The 24,903-nt window shown below is 47.1% G+C and overlaps 2 protein-coding genes across 2 annotated transcripts in view; one reads left to right on the forward strand and one right to left on the reverse strand.

Annotated features, from left to right (window-relative positions):
* Positions 1-3,184: 3,184 nt before the first annotated feature.
* Positions 3,185-5,417, reverse strand: LOC108091564 (60 kDa heat shock protein homolog 1, mitochondrial). The gene is given in 2 exon segments (XM_017190837.1): positions 3,185-3,522; positions 3,524-5,417. Coding segments are annotated over 2 exon segments (1,956 nt in total). The 5' UTR covers positions 5,300-5,417; the 3' UTR covers positions 3,185-3,342.
* Positions 5,418-18,656: 13,239 nt separating this feature from the next.
* The window catches only part of LOC108091490 (protein dachsous), a 73,374-nt gene continuing 67,127 nt past the window's right edge, over positions 18,657-24,903 (forward strand). Inside the window, exon 1 of the mRNA XM_017190713.1 lies at positions 18,657-19,340. The gene's annotated coding sequence lies outside the window, so the exon portion shown is untranslated. The remainder of the gene's footprint in view (positions 19,341-24,903) is intronic.

A 24,903-nucleotide genomic window follows, 5' to 3' on the forward strand; every position in this document is an offset into this window, starting at 1 on the left:
TTCACGCGACAGGAGGAAGCGGCGAAGGCCACTTAATTCCGTGCTTTCATGCCTAAAAGTTGGCATTAGACGCGCTTACACCAAACCAAATATGGTTATGATATGGTCCGAGGGGGCGGCGAGGGGTTAATGGGCCTTAACCCACGGAGGCTGGCAAAGCAGAAGAAGAAGAGGAGGAGGAGGAGGAAGGAGAAGCAGGAGCACCGGGAGCAGATTGCATTGAATACTGCGCTCATTAATTAACCGACATTGCAAATTAATGCCTAATCAAATTTTATTGAATTATAAACCAGTCGGCACTCGAAATGCCAAAATGCAGAGCCGAATGAGAGATGGGCCCGCGGGAGGGGGGCAGGTAAGCTCCTCTCGTTGCTGGTAATTAATGTGCAGCAAAGCGGCCAACGGGCATTAAAATTAATTTGATTTTGTCAAAGGCAACAACATGGGAAGCGCAGCGCCGGAGTCCCAGACTCCCAGTCCCAGAGTCTCCATCCCAATCCCTCGAACAACCTGACAAGTGTCCGCTGGCTAGGCGAACTGCACAGAGAGAAAATACGTGTGACCTTAATTTTATGTCTTGAGTAATATTCACAATTCGAAAAGATACCAAAGCAGTTAATGCACACAGTTCCAAGTTGAGTAAAGGCTCACCCATATAGCTTAAGCCACGCGAATACTCTCTGTGTTCCCCAATCCCATGTCAAAGCCACAAGTGATAGACCATGCGATTGCCCTTTCTTTGGGAGTCTTCAACTTAGTTACTATGAAATTCAAATGAAAGCTGTAGATCGTGTAAGTCCACAATCCTTCTCCCTTGAATGCCAGCCTCATCCACTCGGACACCCTGCAGGGTATCAGGCAACTCCACCGCCCGGCCAACAGATCTTTGCTATTTTAATTAACTGCCCCGTCTGTGCATTAAAATTGTTTTGACTTTGTTAAATGCTTGCAAATCGCAAAGCGACATGAAAATTTACGCGCCAGCCGAAGAAGCGGCCCCAGATGAAGACGGAGAGGCAGTCGGCTAAGAGGAATTGGCGTCCAGAGGAACTGGGAGCGGTAGCCTGAAATCGATACCGCAAACATATACTCTCCTTAGCCGCCGCATTCGATGCGGACATTTGCCATTTACCATTACCATGCGCTATTCGCTGGCTGTTATTCCCGGCGAGCTGTTCTTCCACCCTGCTGACCGAGCCAAAATACCGCAATCAGGCAAATGGCCAAGTGGATGATGCACTGCCTCATCACCGGCCACGATCCATCCCCGGTCCGACCTCGGACCAGCCCAGCCCATTCTCAGCGCTGTTCTCCTGCCACTTGGACACTGGGAAAAATACCTACCTTGATGAGTGGCAACTAAAAGCTTTCGTCGGTTGGAAAAGAGGCGTCTTGGAATGACTGCTACACAAGCAAACTAGTTCCCACAACTGGGTCAACATTAGAATACTCTCGTGACGGACTCGAAATGTTTTCCCAGTGCAGAGGCATTGTTCTTGCCACCCAGGGAAGAACGCGCAAATGTTTGCCAATGTAATTAAAAACGCATTTGCGGTAAGGAGCAGTGAGAAGCGAGCGTAGGCCGATCCTCCAGGAGGAAGTGGATGCCGGGATGCTGAAGGCTGGGCGTTGGATGCTGGCTACATTGAATGCCCCATTGGTAATCGGCGATCAGTGCAAATTGTCGTGAATTAGTCGGCCACTCAAATCTCTGGCATTAGCTCCGGTCGGGTCCCGAGTCACATTAAAGTGCCGCCGCCCGCTTTTGGGGTCGCGATCGGGAAAGACCAAAACCGGAGAGAGCGAGAAGTAGTATCACATCACACATACGCCATGTATGACGCGAAGTCGGAGGCGCTGCACGCGTGAAATGTCAAAAGCTAAAAATGCCATTTGCCGTGCTCCAATCACTCGTTGGCCTTTCGGAGGTCTGCACTGAAAGAAAATTTAAATTAAATTTAGATGGGTGTTGTGCTCTACAATGGAATATGATAACTTTCATTACATTTAAAGTAAGGATTTTTAGTAGACTTTACGACATAAAGTGGTCTCTGTAAAACAAAGTATTTATTTATTTTTTAAGTTCTAATAGTTCTCCAAATGATGCAGCACTTACAAGTGCTGCTTTTGAGTGCGATTATTAAGATAAATTAAAAAACGAGTTTGGATTGCTTGTCAACTGCAAGCTGTGCAAGTGTAAATTAGATCGAATGGCTGATAATATTTTTTCTATGTACCACAAGATAATTTTTTGCTTGCCAGCGTGTAGGAAAAGATGACGACAAGAGGGACGCCGGTTAAAGTGCCCATGATTTTACTCATTGTTGTCATTGTCCGCAGCCTCACACGCAGTCAAAAAAAGGAAATAAGAAACACAAAACACAAAGCCGTCTTGCCTGCACATGCAGATTGGCCAAGAGCGATAGCCTTTTTATTTGCCTTTCGTCTGTTTTCGGTTTTGGAGCCCAGTTTTCCGACTTGCGGAATGGAGTTGTTGCTGTGCCCCGGCGATGGTGCCCAAAATGCTCGCCAGATGAACAATTTCCTTTTCGACGCCAAACCACCGAACCACCAAAGCACCGAGCCAACAAACCACCTGACTAGCATCGAATCGAGGGGTCCACTCCGAGCGGCTGAGGCTTTTCCCGTGGCCCACGCTCGATGGCTCGATGGGTCCACCGTTTTTGGTTCGTTTGCGGGCCTCGATGAAAAATTTGCAAATTGGAATTATTTATTTATTGATGCATGTTTGATGTGACGCTTTTCTGGAGGCTCCGCAGCTTCGAGTCCCCTTGTGCACATTCACTCTCATGTAACGAATCGCTTTTCAGCTGCGGGCCACAAATGCAATCCACTGACTTTGTGGGGCTTTGCGGGGGAAAGGCGGGGGCAGGGAAGGCACATGTGTGAGAAATTGCTGTTTGTTTTATGCAAATGATCATCGCACTGCAGCTGGATTCGCTCTGCCGATCGCCGTTCCGAATTTTCGGCTGGCGCAATTAAAAACCGAAAGTGTGAAGGAAGCTTTGAAGGGGGCTGTGCAGACCAGCATAATGGACCGATTGGTCGCGACTTTGGCGGGAAAGTGCGGGCGAAGGAAATGGCGAAGGGATCGGATTAGATTTACTTTCTCGGTGCCCCAAAACTAGATAACGAAAATGACATTAACCTTAAATTAAACCACTTTCAGTATTCAACAATTTAATTTGATCAACTGAACAACACTTGAAGATCTCACAATTGACAATTTATATTTCGGAATCGAATTCGCGCCTTCCAAATATCACAAGTAATTTAAGCTGTATGCAAACGGTTAACTTTTGGGGAAGCAGGGGGTGTACTTTACATAGCACCACTGTCAATGTCATGCACCTCGACCTGCTCCATGCCGGGAATCGCCTTGACCATCTCGTTCATCTCCTCGGCGGAGGGTCCCTCGCGGCTGGAAGCGCTCATTCCAGCACCACCCATCCCGCCGAGGCCGCCCATTCCTCCCATGCCCCCGAACCCGCCCATTCCCCCCCATTCCGCCCATGCCGCCCATTCCCCCCATGCCGCCCAAGCCACTCAGGGCTGCCAGCTCCTCCAATCCTCCCATGTTCATGTCCAGCCCGTCGTCCATTCCCCCGCCAGCTCCTGCCAGTTTGGCCAAGAGATCGTCGTTGCGGGACTCCGTGATCACCACCTCGGTGGTGCTGAGGAGGGAGGCCACGCCGGCTGCGTCCGTGATGGCGGTGCGCACCACCTTGGTGGGGTCGACGATGCCCTTCTCCACCAGCTGGCAGTACTGGTCGCCCATGGCGTCGTAGCCGAAGTCACCGCTTCCGGCCAGAACCTTGGCCACCACCATGGCGCCGTCCACGCCCGCGTTCTGGGCGATCGTCTGGCAGGGCATCCGCAGGGCGTTGCAGACGATGTCGACGCCCTTCTGCAGGTCCGGACTGGCCACCTTGAGCCGCTGCAGGTGGGGAATGCAGCGCAGGAAGGCGGTGCCGCCGCCGGGGACGATGCCCTCCTCGATGGCCGCCCGCGTGGCGTTCAGGGCGTCCACCACGCGGTCCTTCTTCTCGCCCACCTCCACCTCGCTCCCTCCGCCGATGTGGAGCACGGCCACGCCCCGCGTGAGGGCGGAGAGGCGCTGGCGCAGACGGTCCCGCTGCTCCGGCTTGGTCTGCTTGTCGGCCAGCTCGTCCTGGATTTGCTGGATGCGCATCTCGAGCAGGCCCGCCTTGGGAGTGCCCTGCAGCAGCATGGTGCTGTCCTTGGTGACCACGGCCTCGCCCACCTGGCCCAGGTCCTCCAGCCTGGCCTCCGCCAGCTTGCAGTAGTTGACGTCGTCCCCGAAGATCGTGGCTCCCGTGGCGGCGGCGATGTCGCCGATGAGCTCCTTGCGGTGGTGGCCGTAGCTGGGCGACTTCACCGCGCACACCTGGAGACCCATCCGCAGCTTGTTGAGGACCAGGGCGTTGAGGGCCTCGCCACTGATGTCCTCGGCGATGATGATCAGGGGACGACGCTGGCGCAGGGATTGCTCCAGTCCCTTCACGATCTCCGACAGGGCGCTGATCTTCTTCAGGGAGATCATCACGAAGGCGTTGGCGAACTCCACCTTGGAGCCCTTGGAGCTGTTCACGAAGAACGGGGAGACGAAGCCGGTGTCGAAGCGCAGGCCCTGGATGATGGTGAGCTCGTCCTTGAGGCGCTTGCCCTCCTTCACGGTAATGGTTCCCTTGGGACCCACTTTGTCGGTGGCCTCCGCTATGAGGCGGCCTATTTCGGAGTCCCCGTTCGCCGACAGGGTGGCCACCTGCTGGATCTCCTCGCGGGTGCCCACCGCCTTGGACATCTCCTTAAGCTTCTCCTTGACCACGTCCACGGCCATCATCACTCCCCGGCGGATCTCCACGGGATTTGCGCCCATGGTGATCTGGTTGAATCCCTCCTTGGCAATTGCCCGCGCCAAGACAGTGGCCGTGGTGGTGCCGTCTCCCGCGGACTCGTTCGTGTTGTCGGCCACGTCCTGGACCAACTTGGCGCCCAGGTTCATGTGCTGGTCCTTCAGGGCGATGGAGCGGGCCACCGTGAAGCCGTCCTTGGTGATCTTCGGCGAGGTCCAGGCTCGCTCCAGGATCACACTGCGACCCTTCGGACCCATTGTCACGGCCACGGTGTCCGCCAAGATGTCAACGCCCCGGATCATCAGGGCCCGCACTGCGGGTCCAAAGCGCACCTCCTTCGAATACATCCGCGTGAAGCAGCGACTCGAGATGACCGCCTTCGACACGCACGAGCGAAACATTTTTGTAAAAAACTTCAACAATGGGAGCCTTAGAAGGTATTTATCTGTGTAAAACTCTTGTTTCGATTCCAGCAAAGATGTGAGTGCAAATAATGATCGTCGAGACTGATATGGCAGCACAAACTGATAGAAGTGACGAGCCAGGCCTACTCTCAGTTCACGTTGATAAGCGAGTGATTCCCATCTCCTATGTCTTTCAAATGCTTGTTACTTTTTCGATTTTAGCTTGACTCCCAAGTGGCATGCTACAAAAGTGGTTTCTTGCCCAAGCAATACTCAGAAATCATAAAAAACATGGGAAAAGTTTGATAAAATCATTTAAAAAACTTCGTTTTTGGTCTCTATCTCGGTAAGTACTGATCTAAGTATAGAATGTCACACACCGACGAATTCGCAATAAAATTCTAAGTCGGGTGGCATTCACACCTAAAATATGGAAACTTGACAAATTTTCGCAAAAATGACGATGTAACCCCTTACCAAAAAGGCGAAAATGTACCAAAAATTAATTTCTTTTTAATCGTCCAAAAAGTGATTGGGCCCGTTAACTTTGGTCATAAGGGGCTCGAAACTGTGTTTGGTTCCGCTGTAAGTCACTTATTTGTCTTATTAAAACCGAAAACCACTCAAAATAATGGATCTTTTTGTTTACCAAAATTGTCAACAAATCATTTCCAAATTGGTTTTTATCAAATAAGTAAACTATCAGTAAAATTATAGTTAAGGCTTTTTTTATTTTTTAATTCATTTTTTATTTTATTGTTCTTTCTTTTAAAATTTCGTTAAGTTTGTTAGAACCGCTTGATTTTCTCGAGCACCTATTAAGCTGCTCATTTGTCTAGATGTTAAATATGCTTTCAGGCAATTGCCACTTTTCACAACTTGCATTTGTCTGGCGCCTGGCCGTCTGCGATCGAGACTCTGAAGTCTTCGACAACGGAAGCTGGGCCTTCTGTTTGCCAGAATAAATTAGCGTGTGGCTAATAAGCTCCAGCATTCTGGGTGGAGTCTGCCCATTTGCGGTTCTGTTTGGCTCCACGGGCTGACCCACAAACAAGAAAAGCGTCTGCAGATTTCCCAGAACTCTGGACTCTCAGCGAAGGATGGTTGCATTTTCCTTGGCTGGCCGTTCCCATTTCGAATGCAGCTGTCAAAACTATTTTGCTGCCTACTGCAACCGAAGAAATTCACACATTTAGCTGCAAGCCAAATGGCAAATGGAAATGCGAGTTGGTTCAGAGATGGGATGGAAATGCTGAATGCATTTTCACTACATACAGTGGCACTCACTCATTTTGTATTAGAAATATTGTAAAATTTAGTTGAGTAATCAAATGGGAGCTTCAATCTAATAATATCCAAATAATATTAAAGGCAAAATAAACCTTGAAGCCGTAATTAGAAACATAATGAAATATATAAAATTCATTTCTGCAATGCACTTTTCTTTTTCTCCCTGTGCTTAAGACCTGGTCTCCATTGGATCTCCGGAGTCGGGGTCGAAATCGCAGGCTGCTTCCTGCCGCCTGACGCGATGATTGCCATGTGCAAGTGGAAGCCCAGTAGCCGGGGCTTGTGTCGAGAGCCCGTCCCCGATTTCTGGGGAAGGGCGGAAGAGCTGATTGATGAGGCATTTGCATGTTCGACTTTCTGGGAAGCTGCTTCTCCGCCTCCTCCTCCGCATCCCCATCTCTGCGAGCTGCGCGACATGTGAAAGTGTCCATCGGTTCGGAGACCACCTGGTGAACTGTTCGATGATCGAAACCATAAACCGTCTGCAGGTCTACTATTTACTTTCGCTGAAAAGCGAGCCTCGATCTGTGATTAATTGCGGGTCTTCCTCGGGGATTCTCCAATTGATTTCCATGTTTTTTGTGGGCCGAAATTAACCCACTGACCGCTGGCCGATGATTTCTTATTTGGCTTCGCCAGGCCGACTCTGGCCTGGGTCTGTCATTAGGCGCGGATCTCGGCGAATCGGCAGATGAAGTTGTTCGGGTAATTGCGGAGCAGACGGCAAAGAAAGTTTTAATGAGGAACGGGCAGACGGCAGACTTCGCGGTTCAATCTGGCCATTTGCGTAAGTGCCAGGCCAGACGGAATTCCAGGACCTGGGATCTGGGCCAGCCCAGTGGAGATTGAGCTCACGGGTTCGACCAGATGAGCTGCACTCAAAAAATTCGCTTTTTGATTTTGATTTACTAGCCCTATAAAAAACAGAGGTCCGTATAAAACTGTTTCTTTACATGTTTACGATTATCCTCTTAAGGAGTGTATCAAAAACAATTTCCAAGTTATAGCGCATACTTGAGTGTACTCTACTTGTTGGTAAGTATTTTTGGATGTGCATTGGGGCAGCTACAACCTCCTCTCAATTTAGCCTTTGCTCCCAGTTTTTGGACTCAACTGAGGCACCTCCGCGGCGCTGAAACGCTGCCCCTCATATTGTCACGTACCGGGCGGTGTCAAGAGTGCATGAAAATCGTTTGCCGCATTGACTGTAATTAACTTTTTGACTCGATTCGACTGCAGTCAGAAGCTGGGGGCTCTGTCCGACCGGCCACCGTGTCGTATGAGCAACGGGCACCGTTCCCACTCTTTCGCGAGGCGGACAGCAGGTGCTGCACTGAGAAAAATCACCATGAAGAATCAATGTTGGGGATAAGTACAAATAAGAAACAGTCGAAGAAAATGCTGTTTGTCAATCTTTAGGATTGGATTTTGTCTAAGTGTAGGAGGCAGCGACTCACATGAGCAACTTGATTTCGGTGGCGGTGCAATTAAAATTCCTATGCGGTCCACCGATCGAGTGGCCAAAAGGAATGCGTGCGGCGTCCAATTCGATTTGGATTTCAATTTGTGTTTGTTTATCGGTTCGTAGACAATGCACAAGCATTGGCTGGTTAATAATTAAAATTATTTAGCATCGGGGCTTAGCCGCGCTATCTATCACCCGCAGCTGACTGGCCAAATTGGCTGTTAGTGGGAAAACAACAGCCATAAAAACGTACCACCGACTAAAGTTAAACATCGGTAACTGCCAAACGGCAGACTGTGTGGCAGCAACGGTGGCGAACAATTTGCATACTCCGTCAAGCGAAGTTTGCGGCTCACATTGCATACATTAAGAGGAAAATGTCAGCCGAAGGAAACATTTTAGGTGAGGAATGGGTGGTATTTAACCCAGCTTTTAATTGAGCATTCCAAAGCTGGTTTAATGTTACATTTATGTGGTGCACAACTTTGTTCCTGAAGTGAGCAAGTCTTCTGCCGAACAGTATCCACCATCTCATCCACCAATTCGTTAGGTCTCATCGGTACGAGTGTCGGACTTGTGTGTACAAGAGAGCTGACCCGGGGAGTCGGAGTCATCGGAACAAGTCGGCACTTCACACGCCGCCGTGGCAAAGACAACTTAATGCTTAATACTTATTGTCGCGCCTTAATCTAGATACACTCTGCACTAACAACCAGCGACTAACAATCCCAGCCAATCTGCAGCTCGTGCTCGTCCGGCGAAGACGAAATTGAGTGGCAAATGTTTCCCTCTGTGGCTTTGCTGTGCCTCGAACGCTTTGTTGTCACGGCTGTCGCCCCTGCTCCAGCACACATGCCAAGAGCCGCTGGCCGAGGCTGTCAGTCTCGCTTTGACTTCCACTCCCGCTGCCAAAAGCCAGGAAAATATACACGGAAAATCCAATCCCAGTCGGACTGTAAATCTGCATGCGCGTCGCGGTGTCAAAACTTTTTTAAACAAAATAATTAAATGTGGAGAGGAGGGAAGCCCCGGTAACAGCGCATAAATAGTTGCATGGTTTTCCGCCCCTCCGAGCCCCAGGAAAACCGCTCTCGAAAGCCCCCTTCGACTCGCCACAAAGCTCATGCAAAGAAATCCGCTAGAAAGTCATGTTCGTGTGGTGCAACTTCGAATTGAAGCTGCAGAATCAGCCGAAAAATGTGCCTGCCATTTCCCCTTCCCAACTTTATTCCCCCCTTCAGAGGTGAGCGCGTGATTTGTCCACTCACAAATGACTTCACGAAAAAGAAACAGAGAAGCTGAGAGAAAACCTTCTTTCGTTATTTAACGAAAGGAATTGTGTTGGGACTACTCATGTTCCTTTGGTTAAAATGAGGAATTGTGTTAAAAACCGAGGTTAGAAATAACTTGCATGTTAGTATTACCTATCTACAGAACTAACTTTGTGTATAATTTCTTTCTTTTTGCACTGTATCTACCCCCGATTCAGGAGTCACGCGACCATCTCCAATCGAGAGACTTCTGCCTGCTCCCAGCTGCATAATAATTTATGATCGCGTCCAAGATGTGGGTTAATCGTGTTTTGGGCTAGTTTTCTGCCGCAGCTTGTCTCTGTGCCGAGGCTCCTGTCCCCCGAGAAACCCCTTCTTGCCCAATCCGAACACAGTGCCGAGATTGCTGCTGGTTGGTTTCTGCGCTTTGGCATGTTCTTCACATCCAATTACTGGGTCAGGGACCTGCAAGTCCTGATCTGCACTCGGCAATTTCCACAACGAGCTACTCCCACCCGAGTTCCCCTCCCACCTCCCACCGAGCCCACCTAGCCCACATAGCCCACTTTTACCCGCTCTCCGTCAGTCAGCCAATTGCAAATGGGGCATTTAATCCCGGGGAATGCGTTTCAGGCGTCTCTGGCCACGCACGATTTCCAGGGCAATTAGCCATGGATGCCTTGTGTCCGAGAGCCAATTGGCATTTTGTGGCTTTGTTCTGACTCTGATGAGCCGCCAAAAAGCAGTAAAGAATCGTTTTATTATCGGGCGGACTGCGCTGCGGAGGTGCTAAGCCCCTTTTTAAAAAGTCTCCCTTGCGAGAAGCAACCCGTGCACTTGCAACCAACCGAGTTGAGCTTTTCTTTCAGGTTAGTCCACCACAAGAGAGCAGAGAAAATACGCTTCTTTAATATTATTTGAAGATATGCTGATATGTGCTTTTATCAGTTAATCGCAAAGAGTAAGGTTTTAAAATTTGCGCTATTAAACTTTAAGCGGTTTCCAACTGACTAAGCACCCTGATTAAATGCTGATTCTTTGGAGATCTCCACCAACCCGATCTGCGAAGCAGATCCCACTGCAGGCAGGCCTGTCTTCAGTATTTAGTGTGCAGTTACAGATTCTCTGCACGTTTGCGGATTTCTTTGGGTCTCTGGGTCTCTGGAAGCCCGTTGCCCAACGTCCGATTTCCAATATCCGCGGCTGCTGCCTCGAAATTTATGCATATGACCTTAGTTATTGACATAATTTCGTGGCTGGCGGTTCGAGCACGAAATGAAAACGAAATGCGCATAAAATGCTGGTTGGATCCCGAAAGGGAGAAGACGCTTCCCGATCTCCCCTCACCCGTTCGAAGATTGTGCGAGATGTTCACGCTGCTTCGGACAAATGCGCAAATTTGTACGGGAAGGAGGGAGGGGGAGGGCCGGGGCTGCGGATCAGGTGATTATCGCAGCCTCCTCCTCGCCGGGGCATTTGTCAAATTTTCCACTTAATCCGACGTCAGCCGAGCTCGCATGGAAAATTGTCACAGGCCGCGAAGGCAGGTAAAGGCGCCCCATGGCGACTCAGCTCCATTGAGCTTCTCTGGATCGCGGCGCTTTAATTGGTCTTATGAAATGGACAAAGTGCGAAATGAGTTATGCGCACGCGCGCACCCGCAGCCGAGAGCCCAGTCCTCCGAGCCCAGACCAGTCTCCTTGTGGAAGTCCCAGCCCAGGCTGTGCACTGAGAAAAACGGTTGAATATCAGTATGATATTTACAGCCGATTATCTGCTCCTGCCGTTTTCTCTGCTGTCCACTAAGAGTACTTTCCACATTGAGAATGGAATGTTTTCACATTAAATATTTTATTGCATATTGTTTTTAATTGGAATTTCTCTCTGTGCAGGTCTTGTCCAAGCCCGATCTCGGGCCTCAGCCAAATCCGAATACGAGGTCGATAATGAACGCATGTGGGAATTCGAAAATTGGATTTGGGTATTGTGCAACCAGCTTGGAAGCCAGTGACACACAGAGAAAAAAGTCAGGTGTTTGGTACACTGGAAAGATACGGGTTTCGTATTACTCGAGTAAGATGCTGAAGAGTTTTGATTTGAATTGTGATCATTGTTTGGAGCGGACTTGTCTTACTTGTTTAGCAAAGTAAAAACATTTACCCAAATGCCCCCACCCATTCGGTATTAGTTTTTCTCTTAGTGAAGTAACTCCGCTTCTGTCTCAGTATCTTTTGCTGCTGCTGTTGCAGTTCCACAGATACTAAGCCGCAAATACGAATGCGGACTCGAGTGCGAGTTTGAGCACGCAAAGTATCTATTAGCGTCGCCTTTGCGCGCTGAAGTCAAACGGAATCTGTTTAGCAGTCGCCTGTTGCTGCTTTTCAGTTCGTTGTTTCGGGTTTTGGCCATCGCGAATTATCTGTTAATTTGTGGCAATTTAGAGATTGGCAGATACGAAGCTCACTCTGTGCATTCAACGGCAGCTGCTGATACCAGAAGTCAGCGGACAGAAGTCGGCAAGTGGCTGAAGTGATATGGCTTAACCGGAGATGGCCAACATTGATGATATCTGCCTTTCATATTATAAAATACTATGGCAGAGGCGAAGTAAAATGTAGGTACTTTATATACATGACTCGGAGGAATAATATTCTGTCTTAGGAATAAAATGCAATCGAATGGTTTTTTGTTTAAGTACTTAACTCCAAAATCGTTTATTGAACCCCAACAATTTCGTGATATTTCCACCCATTTAACATACACTGCCCTAGCTTTAAACTCGGCCAAGACTAAGCTGCGACTGACTCGCGATAAATTCCCGGCCAGCAGCAATAACCTGGTCAGAAGCAACAGGCCGCAAACAAGCTGCGAAATGAAGAGGAGGGTTTTGTGGAGGGGCTTACTCGCTCCCAATACGCATGCGCAATTTTTCAAAAGCTTTTAAAGTACGGAGCCCAGAAAATTACGATGTAATTTTTGTAATTTCTGTAATTGCCTAATTCTGATTAATTTGAATTGACGAACACGGTGAACGGAGCAGGGCTCAAGGAGGAGAGAGCTCCGAGGGGACCACTATTTTTGCCAGTGCATTGGCATCTAGCCCCAATAAGCATTCTCTGGTTACCGTCTGTGATCTTTTCACGTCCACTTCGCGATGCAGAAAGAAAAACTAGGTCGACTTTGAGAAAAGTTCGTTTATTGGAGTAAAATTAATGGCTCACTTCTTGTAGGTTGTTCTATGACTTTTGAGGTGCTTTTGCAGCGATACAAGTGTTTGCTTATTTTTGTAATATGTTAGCATTTCAATGTTATTTTTTGCCGTGCAATTATTCCGCAAACTCACATCCCGCTTTACTTAGCTGGCAAACTGGCTCGGACTTCTCCCTCGGCGGCGGATTGAGAGGTCAAAATTGAGAAGCTGAAAATTATGCGCCATTGTTGGCTCGTTGCCTCAACCTCGAACAAGAGCCACAGAAGCGACCGCAGAACAGCATTCTGGGGCTTATCCCCAGCTGGTGGACCACTGACATGGGGACTTGGACTTGGGGCTTTTCGGACTTGGCCCTCGCGTAATCCTTACTTATGCGTACTTTTGCATTGAGAACTACGCAAGCTCGAGTCTCGGTGAGCTTTAATTTATTTGCCAGCCGGACGAGACTGCGAGGCCTTCTTTAATTTGATTAAAATTTATGAGGAACTATCACAGATTGCGGTGAAATTGAACATAGAACTGGTCGAATAAGCTCGTTCGCTCCCGAGCTCCTTTTTTCAGATTTCATTATCAGATAGTATCACTGGGAACTGGTGACAAGGTCGCTGGGTTAATCCGCAACCAGGGACCAAAAACAGGGCAACAATAACTCAATTAAATAGTGGCCCATTAATCATACGTCGAGTGGAACCGACGCAGATGCTGCGGAGATGTTCCGGCGATTGGGGACCTGCAGACGATGTGTGAAAATCTCCCGTTGCGATGAAAAATTAAATGCAACTCTACGGATCCGTGGATCATCAATGAAATTTAATATGCAAACGCAGCAAACGAGCATCGGGAGCAGAGTTGGCTAGTTGGTTAGACAGGGGCGATGTCATTGTGTAGCTTAATTAGCCAAAGTTGTTGGCGACCCGCTGATTAGAATGCCATCCCAGAATCGGGCAGTCGTATGCTCCGCGATCTACGATCTACGATCTATAGTCTACTGTCTGCGATCCACCTTCCAGCGGCGTGAGGCAGCGGGCTAATGAAGTCGTTGCCGAGACTGTTGATGTTTGGGCAATTAATCAAAACTCGAATCAAAATCGAAATGGAAATTTAATGGCGGACAAAACGATTCATCTAAACGATGGGAAATGGCTCGAGTCAGACGGGATCTAACGAGCGCTGCACAGTGGCAAATTAGTTGGCCTAATAAATATATTAGACACAATAAATGGTGTTTAATAAACCTGATATGTTAATAAACGAATGATTGTAAGGAAGAAACGTTATAAATGTGATAATAGGATGTTTCTCGGTAATCAAACAAATGAACCTCAATTATTTTTCTCTCTGTTCGAGGGAGAGTCTTAGGCGTAATCGTAGCCATAATCATGATCATGGCCAATCAAGCGGCACTCTCTCTTTCTTTCTGCAAACTGCAACCGCAATTTCGCGGAATGCCCAATTGACTTTTGTTTAATGCCCGACGATAATTTATGCGGCAGCCACGGCATCCACGAGCGGCAGGGGGAAAGCGGCGGAGAAGTACAGCAGCCCAGTACCAAGAACAAATGCGAGTTTTGGACATAATGCGCGAACTTATGCAAATGCAGGGACTGGACCTGGGCCTTGTTTTTCCAGCCTGACTTATGCCTGAAATTTGTCTAGTTGTCAGTAAATATGGGAAATCAGTTTGCAACATGCGTGCCACGGAGGAGGCGACATTGAGACTTAAGCGGAAGACACAGCAGGAGCGTAGATGGCCAGCATCAGATACAGATACAGAGGACTGGTAAATGGCGACAACATATAGCCGCGCCGCAGTCCCACAGAGGAGCCCAGGCCCCAAAAGGCAGAAGTCGGCGGGAGGGGTTGGCACAGGGAACACGGCTTTTTCCTGCTGCAGATCTGCTGGAGATTGATGCCTATTGACTATTGATGCGGCAGGGTCAGCCTCGAATTCAGCTGCGGTTTTGCCCGGTGAGTGGCATATGCATATGAGCAGCCACCGATATCTGCGGCTCTATAAGGATAATGCCCACGGAACGCAGGGGATCGCAGGTTGCTCCCAGACAGCGGGAAATTTGCAATGCAAAGTGGGGAAAGAGATGGTGGAAACCGAGGCCAAGTGTGTGAGCCGCTGGCACGGTGGAAATTCTACAGTCAAGTTTCCAGACCATAGGATATCTTTTGAGAGGCCCTAAAGTATTCTTAATATGTACAAACGAAAATCTAGTAATCTTTTTCTAATTAAAAGTTTATGTATTTTTATTGACATTTTTTAGCTATATTGTAAGCTGCTTGCCGGTTTAGTTTACCCTTTTAAGTCTGTTAGTACGAGGTATATGAGAAATTTAGAAGGTTCGATGAACCAGCGAGAAAAGCTTATTTGCCGTTTCAAGTTTCCGGAGAAATCTCACTGAACGCCGCAAATTTATACATAATTTTGGTTTATGGGAAGCGTTTACATAACTTCTGCGACAAAGAATCGATCAGACTTCGAGAAGCCGCGTTCCTCGCGGTCCCCTCCTAAATCATTGACAAATCGATGGGATTTCAATAATTTTCGCATAAAACCGGCAAGTATTCAATTCGCTTGTTGTGTAACATAAATTCACCGCTAGAATTAATCCCCAGTTGGAGTCAATTAGTATTTTATGGCGCTTTTATGGACTGGGCTCTTCTTTTTTGGCGAATTCTCAGGGCGTGAGCAAGATTTCAGCCGGAGATCAAAGAGCAAGCGCCGGAGCCAAAGGTTAGCAAAACTTAGAATTAATTTCGTGTGCTATTATTTATACCAGATCGGAGCAGCAGTCCGACTTCATTAGCACGGCAGAGAACCCACCCAAGTTGCCCGCAGATCATGTGGCTCATGTAAGTGGAACGCCGCCTTATCAGCCGACTGGCCGGAGAAGTCTAAGCCAAGCTGGTAGCCAATCGGGCCATTCTAAGCCCGGCTCTATATCGAAAGCGTATTTCAATTAAAACTCAAACAGAAGGCCAAACAAGTCGAGGGACTCCCGAGCTCCGAAAGAGACCTTTCTCACCCGCGAGTCGCTACACAGGAAAAATTTGTTTTCCTTTTGTGCCCTAATAAGTTGTTTTTAATGTTTTAAAACTACTGAACCCCAACGTAAGTAATCCCTGGTGAGCAGGAGAAATCTGTTTTACTTAATGACTGCCAAATTTCTATTTTCTGTCCACATTTTTTTCAGTGCACAAAATCTTCAGATCAGGAGGCGTACGAACGCATGAAAAATCGAACAAAATGCGCGTCTCATTAAAAATTCGCATAATTTAGAGATTAATGAACGACGCCGTGGTCGCCAGAGAGACAGCGACAACGACAACAACGATGACGGCGGCGGCTACCGAAATAAAATAGTGAAATTTATTGACATTTCCCCCATCCCCTCTCCAAAGAACGGCGGGAGGGGGGAGGAATCTGCGGTATCGAAAACTGTTCTTCATTCAAATTATGATCCGATGATGAGGCTGATGACAGGTCGAGATCAGAGAGGGAATTCCTCCAGTTTATTTACCTAAATTTGCGAGGATATATAAAATAACTTAGAGGAAGAAGCTGTTACTTGGAAAAATGTGAGGTAAAAGCTGGGAAAAGACCGACCTGAAATTGGTAAATGCAAGTATACTTATGCAACCAACAAATTACCATAGGTTCAGAGCCTGCGTAAAGGAAGAGTATACGAGGAGCCGAAAAAAAAGAACAACGATAGTCGGAGTCCAAGTCCAATTCCAAGTCCACGTCGAAGTCCCTGCCTCATTCTCAGTCGGAATCGCAGTCGCAGCCGGCAACATGTGGCTAAACAACAATTTATGATGTTGCCGCTGACAGGCGAATGTTGTTTGCAGTTGTTGATGATGACGATTCCAAGGATGATGACGACAACAACAGCAGAAAAGCGGCTACAACAACGACAATGTTGCTATTGATTTTAAGGCGAATGAATGGCCCAGCCCAGTCTCTTCCTCCATATTTCTGCGGCTAGGATGTTGCAGCTATGTAACTTTGCATATTACTCGCATGATGGATTCCGATTCGCTTCGTTTTGTCGTTTTGTGTGTGGGCTTTGGCAACAAGGCTGGATGTTGGCCGTCGATCTCAGATTGCTGAAAGCGGTACGCTGTTCTGGTCCCGAAATGTTGACAAAGCAGGAAGCAGCTGGAGATGCCCTCTGATCGGTTGATCTAATCTGCTAAATTTCAATGGCTGCTGCAAATTATCCAGCGTATCCATCCGTTCATTCATCCGATTCCGACCATAAATCCATCAACTCACTCCGGCTGAGCCTCAATTGTGTCCGTTGCCATTAACTGAGTTGCAAGCAGCGGGCGGCTGTTCGCCCCCCTCCCCGCGAATCCAAGTACGCCTCTGATCTGGGTCTGCATGTGGGTGGCGGCAGTGACCAGCTTAATCCGCTCTAACCGAGATCTCGATTGCTATGTATATATAGTACGAAAAAATAGTACTTCTGAAATGTAAATGTATATTTTATACAAATAGTTCAGTTAGTCATCTCCTCTGTACGCAACATCGATTGTAATGTTAAGAATATAAAGTTATAAATAAATAAGTGAGTTTGCACTCCGAGGTTTCTTTCGGTGCAGCCAGACATTACTCTCGTTGCTTTTCAAGCGCCTGTCAAGATTGTTGTTGCTCTGACGTTGTTGCTCTTGCTGTTAACTCATATCATTTGAAAAGTGGCAAATGCAAGCCGACAGCTAAGCGACGTCATTTACGGTTTTGACAAGCGGCGAATGACCAAATGGTTAACCATTGTCCATTGTCGGTACGTAAGCCTCCCGCAACCGACGCGATCCACCAGGGCGATGCCATTCCCATTCCCACTTGCCATTGGAGCCACCAACGTGCAGCATTCCCGATAAACGAGCAACAACTGTTGCTGTAGCTGCAACTCCGCTGCGATGTGGCACGCACTTTTCGTGTACGTTTTCCCGACAAATTGCAGAATTTGCGAGTGCTCGAGAGTTCTGCGGAATTGGGAACGGACTCGGAATCTGCTCTACGGTGGTCCCACCCCAAAAAGCGGGTGGGAATGTTGGTTGATGTTGCTGCGGCAACTTTTACTCGAGGCGCCAAATGTTCCTTGCTGTGTGGGGAAAACGAATTGAAAATGTATCTCAATAAAAGAGAAAAGTGGCTCTTATAGTAATGCACTCTACTTTTGTATGGATTTGGTAATTTTAGGTGCAGATCTTGGCGAAAATAGTCGGTATCTATAAGGCGATCTCTATACCCTGCTTTTGTGCCCCTTTTCCTTTTTTTGGGATATTACAACTTACGCAACATTTGCATTGTCTGGTGGTTGACGCAACTTTGTTGCTCCTGCCTAATTTCGAGGCCCCGAAAAACAAAAAACAATGGGAAGAACCAGGAGAAGGAGGCGGAGGATGGGGCAGCGGAAGGGGCGGGGAAAGGGGGCTGCATACCAAACACTCAACGCCGCACTTCACCACCCTGCGTCCCATGTAACTCCGCCAACGTACACGGAAAACAAAAGTGTGGCGTTGGTGGTTAAAGCATATCGATTGTATTCAATTTCCCAGTCTTCGGAAAGAGCGGAGTTCGCATAGCATCTGCTTTCATATTTTGTTATCTGGAAAAAAACATTTTTTTGTTTATCGAGCATTTTCTCTCTGTGTAGAGCCACCACTCCAACTGCACTCGGCAACAACAACTTGGCACACAGGTGAGCATGACTGCCAACCGGTTTTTGTGCTCAGGTGAGAGAGAGCAGCTAATTTACATGCCAAGAGCCTGGACTTGCCACAAAAACAATGGGGCAGTTATAGTGGGCTCTCCCGATCGCCGATCGAGAGAACATATAGATAGTTCTCTCCCCTGGCTAATTGTGGACCTGTCGTCGATTTTATTTTGTGTATTGTGTGTGCACCTCTGAAATTCTTCTCCGTTCTCTCGAGTCGGAGAACCGAACCGAACCGACCAAACCACTCTGGGGAGAAACTACTCACCTTCGGCTCGCCATCTTCATTACAGCGATCTCTTGCCCACAGGTGGGTTTCGAGGTGGGTTTCGGGCATCCTGGGGAGAGAGCCCGGCTCCAGTCTCCGGTCTTCGCTGCTCGTCAGTCTTTCGTGTGTTTTCTTCGCAGCCGCATTGGAGAATCGGAGCGAGCAGGGAAAATCCGTTTCTCAGTCGCGTTCTCCTCGTGTCGCCGTCGGAATTCGGTTTGCTTTCCCAGAATCTGGCTATAATACCAGTAAATATAGTAGCAATATACGAAAGAGTGTCCAAGTTAATACCCAAGTGCTGTGCAGACAAATTGAAGTTGGATCGACTATTGCAGCCCCTGAAAATCTCTGTTCGCCGCGGTTTATTTTTGTTTTCGTCACCGTTTTCTGTCGCCGTCGCCGTTGTCGTCGCCGCTGCTTTTTCGCCGCGTGTGAAAAGTTTGGTGATAATCGTTTGATAATACAATTTCCTTAAATTTCCGCAAAAAGCAAAGTGTGTGTTTCGAAAAAGTGGCTGAGAAAAGCCAACAGCGAATACTCAAACAAAACAGCAGCAGCACAACAAATACGCGGAGTAAAAGGCGAAAAGAAATATTGTTCAACAAGTCAAACGAGTTCTTTTTGGCTCGCTTCGGCCGTGTGGCTAAAGATACAACAACATTGTGTTTGTGGCAGCGGGTTTTCGCCTTGCTTTTTTTGTTGCTGCCGCTTGCGCGTTTGGTAAAATATATTGGCAACAGCCGTAGCATTTCAGCGCTTTAAAAGCAGCAGCGCCGCAGCTAAGAAAGGCCACAAAATGTAAGAGAAAAGATGAAAAGTACCACCCAAATTATATAGCACCACTAAAACTGGACAACATCCAAAGAACACAGTTATAAATTAAGGAAAAAATAAGAAAATAACGTATTGATTCTAAATTAATAAAAGATATCAGTTTAACTCGGAATCCCTCAGCTAAAATTTTTAGCACTAAAGATTTTATAAAAAAAAGTCCCGAAATCAATGTAATTGGAAATCTGCAAACAAGTAGAGACCATTATCTATACAAAGTTTAGAAAATTAGTGGGTACCAACGAACCGTAAAAAGGCCTCAGAAATATGAGGTAAACACCCATAATTTGGAAAGTTTCAGTTCGGGCGGAGCCTAATTAGATGTTTTCCTTTTGTGTGTGGATGAAACAGGAGCGAAAACAACTTGAAATAGTCAAATTGGTAATCGAACGCAAAGAAGAAAGGGGTTTGCAGAGGAGGAAAACACACATTCTACTCTCTGTGAACCGCCTCCTCTTGGGTGCCTCCATTTCCATCTATTTCTGTGTGTTTCTGCCTCTCGTTCCCCACTTTGTATTCCGTTTCTTTGCCCGCTGTTCGAGTATTCCTCTTTTTCATCTTCGCCTCTTTTTGTCCGCTCTCGGGGAAAATGTGGAAAAACAAACAGAGTCGGTGTTCTTGGCGTTGGTGTGGTTGAATTTTCTTCTACCTGTTTTACACATCGCCAAGCGACGACGATTGAGGCTCGATCGATCTCTAATCTCGGTCGATACGGAGTAACACGTGAAGGAATTGGAAATGTGCGCAAAGTGTCGCCCAACTGTGATTCCAGGAAAACCTCCACTCAAATTCAGGCAGCTATGACAATAGCAAGTTGTACACAGAAAAATAAAATTCGAAGTCAATTGGAGATAGAGAGTGCTGGTTAAATAGATCTTGCTGTACATTTCAATTTGACAATGACACATAGCAAAGTATTTCATAAAAATAAACCAATCGTTTTTCTAAATTTTTCAATCTGTCAATCTCTCGACATAAGCACAGTAAGTCCATTTCCCAAAAATAGTGAGTTCTCAGTAACAGCATGAAACTATTTTATAATTGACTATTCGTGGAGGAAGTTCGAGGCGTGCTCGGGTTTTTTAATGCCATTCCAATTAAATTTCTGTGCGTTGTTAAATTATTACGAATCTAAGACCGGGGGGCCTTTTTCAATTTTCATGCTGCTAAAAGCCAGAGCAGTCGGACATTAGGGCCACTTTTTATGGTCCTTAATTTACACTTCCCCCGAGTTAGCTGAAAACCCTGAACGGAAAACAAAAGACCGCCGAGTTCAAAGTTGAGCCGAGAGAAGGGAGAGCAAAGTGAAATATACTTCTCATTTCCCATTTTGTGTGTGTGTTTTCGTACCCCGCCCCTCCGAATATTTGCTTTATCAGACCTAACGGGCATGGTCTCGAGGTTCTGTTCGTTTTATCTCTAGGCGGCAGGTGTGCGGCCAAAGGTGCGGGCGCGCAAACGGAAGACTTAGGACACAAACTTGCAAAACGCAGTTTAATGCGCTTTAAATTGCTTCGGTGTCCGCCGGCTCTCCCCTTTTCCCCACTAATTGCCGCAATGCTTAGCGCTGTACAAACAAAGATTACGCTTTAATCTATTTTCGCGTGTGTGCGGAGGAAAAGCCATCAGAGCGGACCACACACGTCCAGCTCGATGTGCCGAGAAAATTACGTTAGACGTGTTCGTGGCGGGCACTCAAAGAAATAATTTTATGGTTCTCCCCTTCTCATTTGATTTTCTTAAGCTATATGATTTCTTCATAATTCTTATCATGAATTCAGCCCAGTAATTTATTGCATCATTCGCTTTAGGGAACAGCCTTAAGTTTTTTTGGAGCCTTGAACTTGAAAAGCTGGCGTGATAAGTTACCACCAGTTTTCCCCTGTGTGTGGGAAGACACGCACCTGCTAGAAACACCCGCTCCCAAAGGGGAGAAGGGGCTTTCCTCGCGCTAATTTCTTTGTTGAGCCTCATGCAAGTTGGCACCGCGGACATTCGAATGTGACTCGGCCTGTGATTAGTCGGCGAATATGTTCATCGTCCGTCGCTGGAATAAGACACTTCTTTGCTGGGATAAGAATGGAACAGGTTGTAGTTTCCATCTCATGCTTGGTGGCCATACATACTTGCTGAACAATAAACCATCTTAATTTGAGCATTCTGCGATGGCCAATCTAACGTTCTGGCTTGGCTTTATTGCCCACTAGTGCTAGCCGTGATATTGCACGGGTAAACATCATTAAATCGAGATTAAGTTCGGAATGCCATTAATCAGTCTCAGCAGAATAAATAAATTTAAATTCTTGAACATAAGTCTTGAGGAGAATCAGATATTCAGGTTTTGCGATACACATGTTTATATTTTAAGTCAATTTATGTTATCAAACTCTAAAAACAATTTCCTTTATTTGATAATTATTGATGAGGTCGATAAGCAAACATTTTCTCTTTGAATCGGATATTCGTATTAAGTTTTCACACTCTTTTCGGACCCATAAACATGTTGCCTACATAAGTTGATTTGTTTTATTGATCAACCTTCGTTATAGAACCAGAAATAAAACGACTCGAGATAAGCGGGAACGGAACGCTACACATTTGGCTGCCCATCGAAATCGGATCGGCTGCTGATTGAGAAATATTTGTGTGTTTTACGACGGGGGTTAATGAACCGGGGGATCGGGGATTAGTGTTAGAGAAGCGCCTTGGCCATATGCCTTAATTGCGACCATAAAACGCGCCAAACAATGGCCAAAAACACACTCGGCCATGACAATTATTGCTAAATGCTTTCGACTACTTAAACAAAGCTGGGCATCTGAGTCAGCGAGAAGATAATGTTATGGCTTCCGGTGCCGCAGTAAAACTATTAATTTCCCATAATTGTAACGCAGAACTGCAATCCAAGGTTACTCCATATTCTGTCTTTTAAGTATGTTTCATTAATTTGCATTGCAGCTATCATAGCTGTTTTAGAGTTACACAATTGTAAGGAAGGCGCTCCCTTCGTCAACTTTGAGATGTTGCCGCTGTCGCGACTGCGATAAGATATAACCACTGCATTTCATCTTCGTCTGAGTTTTCTGCTGAGACTTGCCACTAATTAGCGCTCATTATGCGATTTCTCACAGGAATCGGGAATCCTTTCCGTCTGGCAAATTAAGAGTGTCAAACTGGCTTGATACGCTGGCCAAGGCCCTTTTCGAAAAGCGAAACTCAATAAATGAAACAACAAGGCAAACACGAAATGGAAACAGAAATCGTAATGAAAACGAGAATGACTTTTGCAGCTCGGTTTCACTTGCATTTTCGCACTTTTCCTAGCAGAAAAACTCTCGTGTTTACTTCACGCTTTCGCAGTTTTGGATCTCTGTCGCGCTTGGTTGGCCTCGAGTCTCTCGTGGATCTCGGGGATCTCGAAGATCGCGGATCCGGGCGGTCGGATCTCTCGGATTTGCATCTAAATGAGTTCGATTAATATGCGGACAATTAAAGTTTCACTGTTTACGGCCGCCGTCTCGTGTGTGTCGGACAATTAGAAAGCCATTAGAAATAACTTATTAGCTGGCGGGCCTGCAGTACAAACCCACTCCCCACTCCGCCCCTCCAGTTTTCATAAATTACTCAACATTTAATTAAACACGCTCTAAAGCGTCTACTTACCACCTACTTAGCCTCTGGTTTTAGACAACAACTTTGCATAATTTGCAGTTAAATCACAAGCGGAACCGCGGCAACAACAACCTCGGCCCAAACAAGTTGATTTTCTTCTTTGACTCTTTTTAATTGTTCGAGTAGAAAATCTCGGCTACATGTGTAATGTGCATGTTAATGAAGTCTCCAAAGAGCTTTATTTTTTTAGTTGCCCGTTGTTTGGCCAGTGATTAAGCGTTGGCAAAACACTTCTTCCGGCTACCGATTCTGCGGCTTCATTTGATCGCCGGAATGGGGGACTAAGCCCCCAGTTTTGTGAGAGCCGCCAAAATATTTTGGAAACTGAATAAATTAGTTTCAAGCCAGACCATTCCCATTCGTATTTCTCCAGCCGATTTCAGCCTGTACATAGTATCGAACAGGATCCTCCTTTGCAGCTCAGTAGCTTTCTGGCTACAACATCTCTGGATTTCAAGCGATCCTCCGCGTTCCTCCTCCTTGAATCTCCTATTCTCCTTTTCCCATTCGCCAGCCTAATTAGTTGGGCCGTAAAGTTTACGCTGTTATTGTTATGATTGTGTATGTTTTATGCCGCTCTGCGGGGTTATGGGTATTTGTTGTTGCTTTTATTTGCTATTAACTAGGTTTTATTGATGCCGCTCTGTTTTTGTTTCTGATTGTTTATTTCTCCTTTTTTTTTGGTACGTTTACGAGCTTTTGTGCGCTCGTAAAAACAACGGAAAACGAAACAGAAACAAAAAAATTAAATTCTCCCGGGAAAAAGCATAATTCTTAATGACCAAACCTGGGCTGGCAACGTGAAATTGTTAGGAACTCCCTGGAACCCCAGCAAAGAAGTGGAACCACAAATATAATTACAACATTGTCATTCGATATTAGATGCCGCCAGAGTGCACAGAACCGAGATACCCATTTATTAGCACACAGAGAGAAAAGTACTCCCGAACTGGAGTAATTTTCCATTGGGTAGGAGGGGCATTTGCGTTCTTGATGAGCAGTCGATCTATGGTTAGAGCTTTGCCTTCTTGCACCTCTTTTCTCGCCGTGCAGGCCTCTATCTTGCCCCGTCCACTGGCCATTCCCACAGCCCTCTTGCCTCGTCCACCCTGCCACTCAGCCACTCTGCCACTTGCAACGGATCTCAGATCTGAGCTCCCAGCTCCCAGTTCTCAGTTCTCAGGTGCAGCCACACGCAAGGCGGCCTGCCGACCGCCAGCTGGCACTCAAGTCGGACGCTCGGCGACCCGAGATCTGCGGATCGGACGGATGGACGGGACTGTCCAACTGGGGCGCCAGGGATCGGGCAACGCTCCACGGGCTTTCTAATGTGTTCGGGTATTAGCAGTTCATCTAAACTTATGACAAGTGCAAATCAAACTGACGTTTCCGCAACGGCGGCTCACTCCCCGCCCCCCCGCCTTCGTGTCCGTTTCTCCTGGGGTAATTTGCGTATCACAGAGTTCGGGTCCAACGGGCTCCTCGGCGACTTGATGGAGGCCCCGTTGCAGTTTATTAAATTACGCCTCAGTCTGCGAAGGAAGGGACATGATCATTATAAAGTTATTAGAGGCCTAATGGCAGCGGCATCTCCCGGTGGACATGAAAGGCGGAGCCTGCAGTTGGAGCTGGCTAATTTCTCCGCAGAAGTCTCTCTTTCTCCGGAGGAGGATGGTGTCTGTCAGTCGAGTGAAGGGGAAGAATCCGTCAGTCTTCTAACGCCCAGTTTGATCTCTTCGTTTCCCGAGACTCACTTATTCGGTTTTATGATCGAACAGGATCATCTGGGCCGAGTTCCCAAGAGTTAGCAGTTGTAAGATCTCTATCTGATCACGAACCGGGGTTTCTAAGGCATTCC

Source organism: Drosophila ficusphila, unplaced genomic scaffold (assembly GCF_018152265.1).
Source record: "Drosophila ficusphila isolate 14025-0441.05 unplaced genomic scaffold, ASM1815226v1 contig_412, whole genome shotgun sequence".
Classification (NCBI taxonomy): Eukaryota; Metazoa; Arthropoda; class Insecta; order Diptera; family Drosophilidae; genus Drosophila; species Drosophila ficusphila.